The 11,738-nt window shown below is 32.0% G+C and overlaps 1 protein-coding gene across 1 annotated transcript; it reads left to right on the forward strand.

Annotated features, from left to right (window-relative positions):
* The first annotated feature begins 4,934 nt into the window (after positions 1–4,934).
* LOC106367670 (patellin-6) lies at positions 4,935–8,115 on the forward strand. Its single transcript, XM_013807495.3, has 4 exons — positions 4,935–6,613; positions 7,241–7,365; positions 7,444–7,585; positions 7,667–8,115. The coding sequence occupies exons 1-4, from the start codon at positions 5,909–5,911 to the stop codon at positions 7,931–7,933; spliced, it is 1,239 nt and encodes a 412-aa protein (XP_013662949.1). The 5' UTR covers positions 4,935–5,908; the 3' UTR covers positions 7,934–8,115.
* The last annotated feature ends 3,623 nt before the right edge of the window (positions 8,116–11,738 follow it).

Consider the following 11,738-nt stretch of genomic DNA (forward strand, 5'->3'; position numbering starts at 1 on the left):
TTTCTACTGGAGGAACGCCTCTACCTTGGAGAATGCTGGAGTCTCTGTCACTTCCAAAGTGGAGACGCTTACTCATTTCCCTGAAATGGCAAGTTTCATTCTTTATCTGGTGGTAATGATTAAGCAGTTGAGTTTGGTATATTAAGCTTACCTCTCATTTTGTTTTTTTTTCTTCTCATAAAAGCAGCTTGATGGCCGTGTGAAGAGTTTGCACCCAAACATACACGGTGGTATCCTCGCTGGAAGAGATGTGGATCATCATATGGAAGCTCTTAATGAGCATGGCATTGATATGAGTTTGGACATTTGATTAGCCTTTTATTTTCTAAGGTTGAGACAAGTTAATATGTAGTATTCCTTCGTGTTAAATAGCATCATTTTGTTTTGTATTGAATGACAAAATGAAGGAAATTTATTGTGGAACCGAACTCTTCCTCCGCCATCTCCAATAAGACCTTAAAGATTGGATGTTTCAGATAATCCAATGGCATAACAAGCCCCCTGCCTTCTCTGGTGTACACAGAGAAGTGTCCTTTCTTACACTGCCTCCACTTCTCCATCATATTGGTGAGTTTAAGACTCTTGCAAGATCCTTTCTTCATATGTTTCGACTCTGATGTCTCTGCTCTTTGATCTGTTACCAACATAATACCACTGTGTATACTATTTATTAGACTGTTACGGTCTGAAGCTATACCTTCCTCTCTCTCCATGTATATATACTACAAAACGTGATTAGTGTTTGTGAAAATATCTCGAACAAAAAATATGATTCTTAAATAACTAATAAAAAGAATATGAATTTTTTTAAAAAAATAATTTAATAACATAAAAATAATTATGAAAATGAGAATTTATTTTACAATAACAAATACTCCGAGTGAAACACAAGAAATAAGAGAAACTAAAAAAATATTATAAAAATGGAAGTCACATAATTTTCAAAGATTTTTAACAATTAATTGAGAAAAATATAATAAAATAGAACTAAAAGAATTAATTATAAAAATAAATGAAAATTGTATTTATATAATAACACATTAAAGAAACCATATGCAAATAAATGTAGTAACTTCATGAATTTTAAAGAGAGTTTCAATACAACTAATTTAATACTAATATGAAAATAATTTTTTTGTAATTATAAATTTTAAATTGAAACGCAATAAAAACGATAAGATATAGAAGTATAAATGAAAGGAGAAAATATAAAATAAACCAATCAAAATATTTATATTACCAAAATGAAGAAGAACACATTTCTATTGAAATCATCTCAACCATCAACGTATAAATTTACTTAATTTAAAAAAATAGTGAAAATTCATAATAAAACCTATAAAATAAAGTAACCACAAAAATAATTATTCAACGCACATATATCCAAACTTTCTCAAATAAGAACAACTATTAAACCAATTATACATACTTAACCAATGTGTTTTTCTTTGCTTTTAATTTATAAAGAATTTAAAATATCCCAAAACCGTTCAGTTCAGATGAATAACTCTAAAAGTCAGTGTATGAGATTAATTAAGAAAATATTTACTTAATCTATACAAGAATTATTATTAGAAAAAACAAATAATTTTGACTTTGAAACAAAACTACCATAAGACTAACACATCTTCACATATTAGCAAACATGAAGAATGCATGAAATTTATGGATAGTCATGAACAAAAACCAACATGTCTCGGGCAGACAAATGCTGAGATAGATCAAACGTTCCTTATGCGGTGTTTCTATATTGAAAAAGAAGTGTTATGGGACGAATATGATCTTTACAATGCCACCACATCTCAATAATCTCGAAAACGATATATTGATTGTTATTACTATAAACAAATGGAGAAGTTCTTAGTGTTAGTTTTACGGTGATTGACAAGTGTCTACACTCATCGGCTACTACTTAGTTTTCACACTTTCCGGTTTCAGTGTGTTCTTAATTTGATTAGCTTTGCACTAATACCTTCTTCTCATTTAATTTAACATTTTACTTTTAAAAAGAAAAGCAACTTCAAATTATTACCACTTTCGTTCCAATAGCATGTAGAAATTCTATGATTTCAACTTAAAGGATAATTACTTTTATAACATACATAGAAAATTACCCACAACAAAATTCTTCACAGCCTAAATATTACAAATCACAAATAACATACCAAGTACGAAATCAATTATTTGTAAAATGAAACAACATGAAGACATTTGAAGCCCTCACAACATAATAATGCCACAACTCTTTAATAAAGAAACAACTTTTGCAAACAAGCAAAATATATGTTATCACATGTAATTCTTCTTCACCTCAAACTTTCTAAGAGACAAAAATTATTATCATATACATCTAATGCAAATGTAAACCAAAAACACAACTCAAAAAATCATACAAAAAATAATAATCCAAATCACAAGTAAAATATATCCCGCCCGTAGGGCGGGCTGACCCTAGTATATTATATATAATACATATTTACATTCATACAAGAGGACAATGTGCATGTATCGGGAAAAGAGGCGTGTATTGCTTTTACAATTAGTATCTTCTATAGATAGTTTTAATGGTGTACTAGAATTTTCGCTTTCTTTACTGGTAATCTGCTCAAATTTTATATATGTATGGAAGCTAAAGAATTTCACTAAACTTTGAAGGATATCAACTAAACTTACGAGTATGTATGTTTAGATTTTGGGCGTGTTCTTGTATGTTGCTTAAACTTCGCCTTTTAAACTCTTCATGAGGATTAAGATATTAGTTGAAATGGTTAGCATAATAGGTCCAACTTATGATGCACCGATGACAATTTGCAGAGATTTTCATATGGTACGATTGGTGAACGATATAAGGCCTTGTGTGACTACGGCACATGTGATGCTGATAGCTAGAGCCATTGAGTACGTGATTTACTCTATAGGTCTAGTTTAAACCAAGACTGTGGGTCTAGTGGTGTCTCTTCGAGTATGTACTGCATTCTTTGGTAGGTCAAAGTAAGAAACCGTGTCCCAACATATATATATACATAGATAATATAACACATATATATCATCATACATTTATGTACAAATATTATACGCAATAACATTATCATGGTAAGGATCGATCCTTGAGTCCATAATATTCCCTGATCTCAATATTCCACTCTTTGTGATTGGCATGTATCTTTAACTCATACTCAAGTGATCTTGTAGTGGCAGTCATACGGACATCCCATCCAGGTTTCCAAATTTAATTAACTAAACCCAAATGACTAAGCCCCTTACTTTTTTTTTGAAAGCTTAAACCCCATACTTACCTCATCACTTTTGCTCACATTTTATAAGTAGGCCTTAAGGTTTACAACCCTTAATGTCTTCATTTGGATCACAAGACATTGGGTTCTCCTCAAACCCAAAGCCTCTTTGTTAACCTACTAATGTCACTGGGCTTACGTCCAACGTTTCAGATGTCTTTGTTTCACTAACTTCGTTTCTTACCCGTATTTCTAAACCAAATCCATCTGTCCAGAACACATGAATCATGAGATTCTATGAAAACACTTTAATTTCGTAGGCTTTCAAAGCGATTAAATTGCATCACAAGTTTAAGAAACTTCCACATTAATTTATCACTTACAAATTTCACCTCTTTGTTCGATTTTTTAGATTCTTAACGAGTTTTTCCGGCTAGAGGTGCATGAAGGAACGTGATTAGAAGATAGAGGTGATGGTCGAAGGAAAGAAGGAAAAAAAAAAACAAGTAGTATTGGCTTTTCTTGTATATTTTTCTTTCAAAATGCTTTTATTTGTATATATACTGTGGATTTACAAAGTTAAATCACAACAAATGTACCATCAAAGAAAATTCCACAAATTCAACCACTAGTTTTCTTGCTTCAGCTAAACAAGTTACCATTTATAAGTCGTTGTAAATAAATCAAATTGATAGAATACGTCCAACCGTCAAATTTAAAATGAAAATGTAATTTGCTTCGGAGGCTGTCTTTAAGGCATTCCCGAATGATTAAAGGGTACTTAATCAATTACTGTTCCACTGTCGCACTAAGTCAAAAGTGAACTCCAAAGCCAAAGGTTTCAAACATTGTTAAAGTATTATGTCCACGAGAATCAGCACATTAGAGGCCCACCAGTTATCAATAAACGCCAAAACATTTTACAGTTTTCCAAATTTTGTAATAATTTTTGCAGAGAGATATTTAGAATATCATAAATGAAAACAAAAAAAGAGACATACTGAAAATTCACAACTAAACAATTAGTATATAGTTAACTATAAAAGGAAGAGATGTATATAATGGAGTCTTACAAGTTCTACAAAAAATCAAATTGGCAAGAGCACTTACATTCCTTTATCAAAAAATTACTGTATCAATTTTCTCTTAATTTTGGTTACAAATTTTTGTAAATAAAATACTCATTAAGAAGACAGGGAATAAATAATAATGATAGAAATTCCTACTAACTGTTGTTGTAAGTTTCAACTTAGATGTGGTCCAACGTTAATACCATTGCCATTGATACACACATATAGGTAATAATAACTATTCGTTTAGTTATTCTTTTCTGGAATGATGTTAATTAAATGTTTATTTTGTAGGTTATGGGAATGAACTGGAAAGTATAAAGTCGAAATCGCATGGTGTGGAAAAGATGATTGTTTTTGGCTAAACTAATGTATTTTATATGCTAATTGAGCGGATCCCCAAATATTCTCATAATCCCACCTTAATCCTTCTCATAGTATGTTGAAACTTGAAATAAAGAGTGAGCTTTAAAATCCTTTTGCTTTTTAGAATCTAGAGGAGAGTAAGATTTTACCAAGTTATTGTAGTCTTTGAGTCTTATAATTCTAAGATTAATTGTACGTAAATACCATATATCCTCCGCGTACGTACAAAGGACACAACAGAAACAAAGTAAACAACTTCAATCCTAATTTAGATGCACTGAACATCCACTCACCGTCCCACACACAATCTATACGTTACACAACATAAGATTCAACCCTAAGAAATGTCAGAGAACGATAATACAACACTTGTACAAACACACTAGTACCAAACCTAGATTCCCCATCTCATTCGAGAGAGATAAGATAAAGAGTGTGTGTTTGAACGTAGAGGTGACTTTTTTTTTGAGTTTTGGTGAACCAAACACGCCCCCCATCTCTTCTCATAATTATTATCACCTCTTCTACACGTTACCTCTTTGCTGCAAACTCACGCTCCTCTCCTAATGCACGTGACTACCACGCTCCACTTTCAATCTCTCTGTTCTTTTTACCCAACACCATTCTTCTTTTGTCTCAATCCAATTCGCTTAAAAAGATCTTTTCCAATCTCAGTTCACATTCAATTAACAAAACATGTTTCCTGATATATATACTTTTCGATTTTTGTGTTTTTTTTTCAAACTAAAACATTTCACACATATATGTATGGTCACAGTCTTCTAATCAATTTCGTAGAAAATTTAAAATAACATTTCCTCCATTTCCTACTAAGTTTTTTCAGACATATTAAAAACTTCTGGGTTATTTCTAATTAATATTTTTTATTAGAAGCTATAAAATTGATTTTTCAAATGTATGCAATCAAAATGTAAAAAAAATTATAATGAAATTTTTTTTAAATGAACACTTTATATAAAAATAGCGTTGGAATTGGAAAATTCAGTAAAAATAAGCTTTATCAGATTATTTAAATAAGCTTTATCAGATTGATTTTTATTTTATATTATTGTAAAAAGCCGCGATATCTGTTCAAAAATCAGAAATCAAGAAGTCACGCCTATATCTTTCTCTCTCCCGTCACTCTCACTCCTCCTCCACGTCTTGCTTATCATTACATCGATCCTCCTTTGTCTCTCATCTCTGTTTTTCTCACTCTCCATAGATAATCAAGAATCAATGGACTCTGCATTGTCCCCAAGCCCATTTGATCCCACAAAAACACCAAACGCAGAGCCAAAGAAAAGCTTCATGTCCTCTCTCATTACCCTCCGCTCCAACCACTTCAAAGAAGACACTTACTTCGTCTCCGAACTCAAACCCGCCGAGCAGAAAGCTCTCCAAGACCTCAAAGAGAAGCTCTCGTCTTCCTCCTTCGGAGCTTCCTCCATGTGGGGAGTCCCTCTCCTCGGCGGAGACGACAGAGCTGACGTCATCCTCCTCAAGTTCCTCAGAGCCAGAGACTTCAAAGTCGGAGACTCGCTGAGGATGCTCGAGAAGTGTTTGGAGTGGAGAGAAGAGTTCAAAGCAGAGAAACTGACCGAAGAAGATCTTGGCTTCAAGGATTTGGAAGGCAAAGTCGCTTACATGAGAGGATACGACAAGGAAGGACACCCCGTGTGTTACAACGCGTACGGTGTGTTTAAAGAGAGAGAGATGTACGAGAGAGTGTTTGGTGACGATGAGAAACTCAAGAGCTTTCTGAGGTGGAGAGTTCAGGTTCTGGAGAGAGGTGTCAAGATGCTTCATTTCAAACCTGGTGGTGTTAATTCGATGATTCAAGTCACGGATCTTAAGGACATGCCTAAGAGAGAGCTTAGAGTTGCTTCAAACCAGATCCTTTCTCTCTTTCAGGATAATTACCCTGAGATGGTTGCTACTAAGGTAAATGTTTCTTTTTGGAGACAAGAACTTGAATCTCGAGATTATTATGTTTCTGTACTTGTGTTGTCTGAAAAAACCCTAGTAAATGTTATGTTTTTCATGTGTTTTTGCTCTGTTTTGCGTGTTGGGTTGCTTGCGAATCTCTCATGCAAGAGAATCTTAAAGTGTCTTAAATGCTTAGTACATGTCTGCTTAATGAGGAATCTAAATCTCATTCAAGAAATAGTACTTATCTTAACATTGATCTTGGAATCTTGTTTATGTTCAAATTTTCAAAATGGATTTAGAAGAAATAGTAAAGAGTGGTTTTAGATGTTTCTGTGTTGGCATCATCCTCTGACTTGTGCAGTTTTGATTCTTGTTTTTGTTTTTACTTTCCGTAAATTTTACTTCTTAGCTTTTGTCATCTACCGCTACAGTTAAATTGATGGATTCTTTGTGTGGCCGTACGCTGAATTTATTAATAATCAATCTCTATTGACAAAGACAATGCGTAATATCTATAAACAAAGCATTTCTCATGTTGATATTTGAGTAACAAACTAATATTTTAATATGTAAAAAGTACTAATAGATCATTTTAAAACTATTCAACTCGTGAAGTTTTGATGAATCTTTTTTTTGTAGATATTCATCAATGTGCCTTGGTACTTCAGTGTCATCTACTCAATGTTCAGCCCTTTCTTGACGCATAGAACAAAGAGCAAGTTTGTTATGTCCAAAGAAGGAAATGCAGCTGAAACACTCTACAAGTAAACACCATAACACTTTCAATGCTATTTTCTCTTATTTTTTTACCCATTTTGTTTAACTGTGCATGCTTATGTCAGGTTCATAAGGCCGGAAGATATTCCGGTGCAGTACGGCGGTCTTAGCCGTCCTACTGACTCACAAAATGGACCGCCAAAACCTGCATCTGAATTCTCCATTAAGGGCGGTGAGAAAGTTAACATTCAGATTGAAGGCATTGAGGTAATATGTCAACAAGCATTTTACAAATAAATGATTTGATGATTATGAAATTCTTTTTATGTGGATTATGATATTTTACAGGGTGGAGCAACTATAACATGGGATATAGTAGTTGGAGGATGGGACTTAGAGTACACGGCAGAGTTTGTACCAAACGCTGAAGGGAGTTATGCAATTGTGGTGGAGAAACCAAGAAAGATGAAAGCTTCAGATGAAGCTGTGTGCAACTCTTTCACGACAGGAGAAGCTGGGAAACTCATTCTCTCTGTTGATAACACTTTGTCCCGCAAGAAGAAAGTCGCTGCTTATCGTTACACTGTCCGGAAATCTACCACTGCAGCCGTCTAAGGCCTCGTTGTTGAGAAGATGGGTTTCTTATTACTACTTTTTTTTTGGTTGTGCTGAGGATTTTCTTTCTTGAGTTTGAGTACTAGTTTGGACTGGGTTTCGAAAATGCGAGGAGATATGTATAAAAACAATGATTGTATGACATTTTAATGTTTGGCTTAATATTTAGGTAACATCAGACATTTCAAGTACACTGTTTATGTTTTTACGCTGCTGAGATCCTTCAGAACCAACAATTGTGTATAAGCAGAGTGTCTAGTTGCATTCTCAGTGAGTATAGAGTATTGGATTTGATACCAATGTTTCTTTCTTCAACTGTAGAATTCAGAAATAAAACAGAAAAGGCCCAACGAAAATGCAATGGAAGGCCCAAGAAAAAAAAATTACTTGTCTAACCCAAAACAAATTAAAAACATAGGAAAGCCCAACGTTCAGAAACATATGTAACAATATTATTGAAAAATGGTAACTTTAAAATACATATATATATATTTTTTTTTTGTAACAGAGCTTCAAAATTCATCCAAATGTTTCTTAAATATATGACAAGATACATGTAAAATAATGTAATTGCATGCTAGGAAGATTGTAACTGCAGCTTGTGATCTTGTTTAATATTGTCACGACTTTGAACGCGAGGTAGCTTCGGTTTGCATAAAAGCTGCTTAATTACTTGAAGTACCAGAGATGAAAGGCCATGCAAGATCCGATAAGTGGTAGTTAATAATAATACTAGATATCAAGGTAAATTCTAGCCAATGTGAAATTGTAGGAGAAATAAAAGTTTAACAAAGACAAACCCCAGCCCATTGATTAAGTTACCTTTCTCACTCGTGAGAGCAACCTGCTAGAATCTTTAAAGCCTAAGAACTAATGTTACAATAATGTTCAAAAAAAAACTAATGTTACAACCAGCCTAAACCCAATGGTTTAAGCTTTTAACTTCAATGTTCAAGGAATAATAGCTTCGATGGAATCGAAGACATAACTCTTGGGTTTTGACGATGGATGGTATAAGGTTTAGAACGAAGAGAAGTTGTCTGGGACCTTGCGGTCGGGGGTGTAAAGAAATGGGTCTGGGACGCCAATCCGTTTAATCAAAAACAAAAAAGTTATTACTTATTTAGGGAATTTTCATTCCTACTCAATTCTTTTTTTAAAATGGAATAAAAGTGAATATAAAGTAAAGAATGCTCCAACCCAATTTCATATCTCACTCTATAATAAAATTTACTCCATAAATGGAGTAATCTATTTTTTGTTTGTTCATCATTCCATTATAAAGTAGAAAATGAAATAGGGTTAGAACCATTTTATTCTATTTTCACTTTTACTCCATTTTAAAGGAAAAAAATAAAGTTTTACATTGGAGATACTCTTAGAAACTTTATTTATAGACTTATTTAGAGACTAGGACTTAAAACTTAGGCGGTTGAGTTTTATTAATCTCAGTTGTTTGTTTGCATTTTAGACTTTTAGTGTCTATTTTCACTTCTTTTTCCTATTAAACCATTAACATTAACCATTGAAACAATCGTTTTTTTTAACTGTAAAAGTTAACACAAATTATTCTTTTTGCAAAAGAAGAAAAATAACAAACTGATTGTATATTTTAACAATCTGAATCATCTGAAATTAAAACAAAAAAAAATCACATATCATGAAAGAGAAATTGGCTTTATTTTAGAAAACGATTCCACAACGATTCCACAATGATTTTTTTTTAATTTATAACTGTGTAAAAGGTCGTTTGGTTAGACATAACTCTTGGGTTTTCATCAAAAAAAAAAAATTTTCATCAAATTTTTTCTTCTAAAATAAAGCCAATTTCTCTTTCATGATATGTGATTTTTTCATCAACTTTTTTTTTTTAATTTATAACTGTGTAAAAGGTCGTTTGGTTAAACAGAAAAGAAAAAGAAACTAATAAAGTGGATAAAACTAAATATAGAATGCATGAATAAAAAACGATGAGATCTCATTATATCATAACATGCTTTATACCTAAACTGGTAAACTCATCACCGTCTTTACACTTCCAAGAAATAAGAGAACAATTCAAATCCTATAAATAAATAAATATATTCCTAACAGGAAGAATATGTGATGCTCCATGAAAACTTAAGACTTATTTTTACAACGGTTTTATATATTACATGATCTCAACTCTTTGGTAAGGAAGTTTCCACGATCGAACACCTTACTAGTTTTTTAATATTTATTCAAGTAATTCACCTTAGAAAAGCCTTAAAAGCATTGGAACAGAATATATCTTCGCCGAAAAGAATCGGACATACCAAATTTCGGTTTAATATATAATGCGGCATTTGATTTCTCATGATTTTCATTATCGTCCGGAACAAAATAGAACTTTTTGAAAAGTGAATAATAGACCATATAGTCAAATATAGTCTGCTATCGAAGAATGCGAGTCGTTGTTTTCAAGAATTAATGATGGCTCTTTAAGTGTGTAGCTGTGTGTTTGACCATTGGGAACCAATCTTTACTTCGTGAACTTTGTATATAATTTTTCAATCTGATAACGATTCACAATACCGCAATAACCGCATTTGATTTTAATATTTTCGTTGATCTCTTATGTGTTACAACCCTATACACCCTTGCATTCATTTATTTATATTTCTAAGATCGAACCTTTAGCTCCGACTATATAAAGCTAAGTTCCATTAAAAACAACTTTGCGTAAAATAAAGTATAATTCGTTATTGGTGATCCTCAATATGACATAACAAGTATAAAATTCTGAGTTGGTCCAAGAGATTCGGATTCCATCCTTCTAATTATGCCTTTAATTACTATTATATCATTTCTAAAGAATTGTTCCTATCGGTCTCTTCTTGGTTTCTTTTAAAAAATGTCGATTAAAATTATCTCCAATGATACTCTATTTTTTCTTCTATAAATTATACAAAAATAAATAATTTTTGTTCTAATTGTGTTACTTATAATAAAATTATTTTATTATAGAGTAAAATATAAAAGAATGTCAATTTTTTATTCTAAATATAGAATCAAATATGGCATTCTTCTATATTCAATTATATACTAGAGTTACTATATTATAGAGTAAATACCATTGAAACAAAAATTACTCTATAATAAAATTACTCTATTTAAGTGTAAGGTTATAGAAGAAAAAATAAAGTCCTTTGAAAATTCTTTTGATAAGTAAACCTGCAATTATTTAATGTTAAGTCTGTGAAGGGTCTTTATCGTAGTTATTCACTAAAGGTATGATTAACCCCGGTCTTTTAACCGGGGTTCTTAACTCATTATATGATATATTTTTTGTTTTTTGTTTTTTATATACTTTTTAACTAAAAGACAACTTTTATATTTCTTATTTAAGAAACGGTTCTTAATTTTTTTAGTTCAAATCTAAAAAGAACTAAGAACTGTCTTAATTATGGCCAAAGAAACAATCTTGCATTACACATAAATTAAGTCAACATTAAGAACAACTGTCATTTCATGGCTTAAATAGTTTAAAGCTAGTTAACTGTATACTTGTTTAGACAACGACTTAGTTTTATTTCTTGATTTGCTAAAGAAATTAATTTATGTTTGCGACGTTATAAGAGCATCTCCAACCCCACTCCATATTTTACTCCAAAATTGAGAAAATAGAGTGGGAAATGGAGTGATGAACAAAAAATAAAAAGATTACTCTATAAATGGAGTAATCCTTTTATTTTTTGTTCATTACTCCATTTCACACTCCATTTTCTCAATTTTGGAGTAAAATATGGAGTGGAGTTGGAGATGCCCTAAAGCGCCAGTTAAT

This window comes from Brassica napus, chromosome A9 (genome assembly GCF_020379485.1).
Source record: "Brassica napus cultivar Da-Ae chromosome A9, Da-Ae, whole genome shotgun sequence".
NCBI lineage: Eukaryota > Viridiplantae > Streptophyta > Magnoliopsida > Brassicales > Brassicaceae > Brassica > Brassica napus.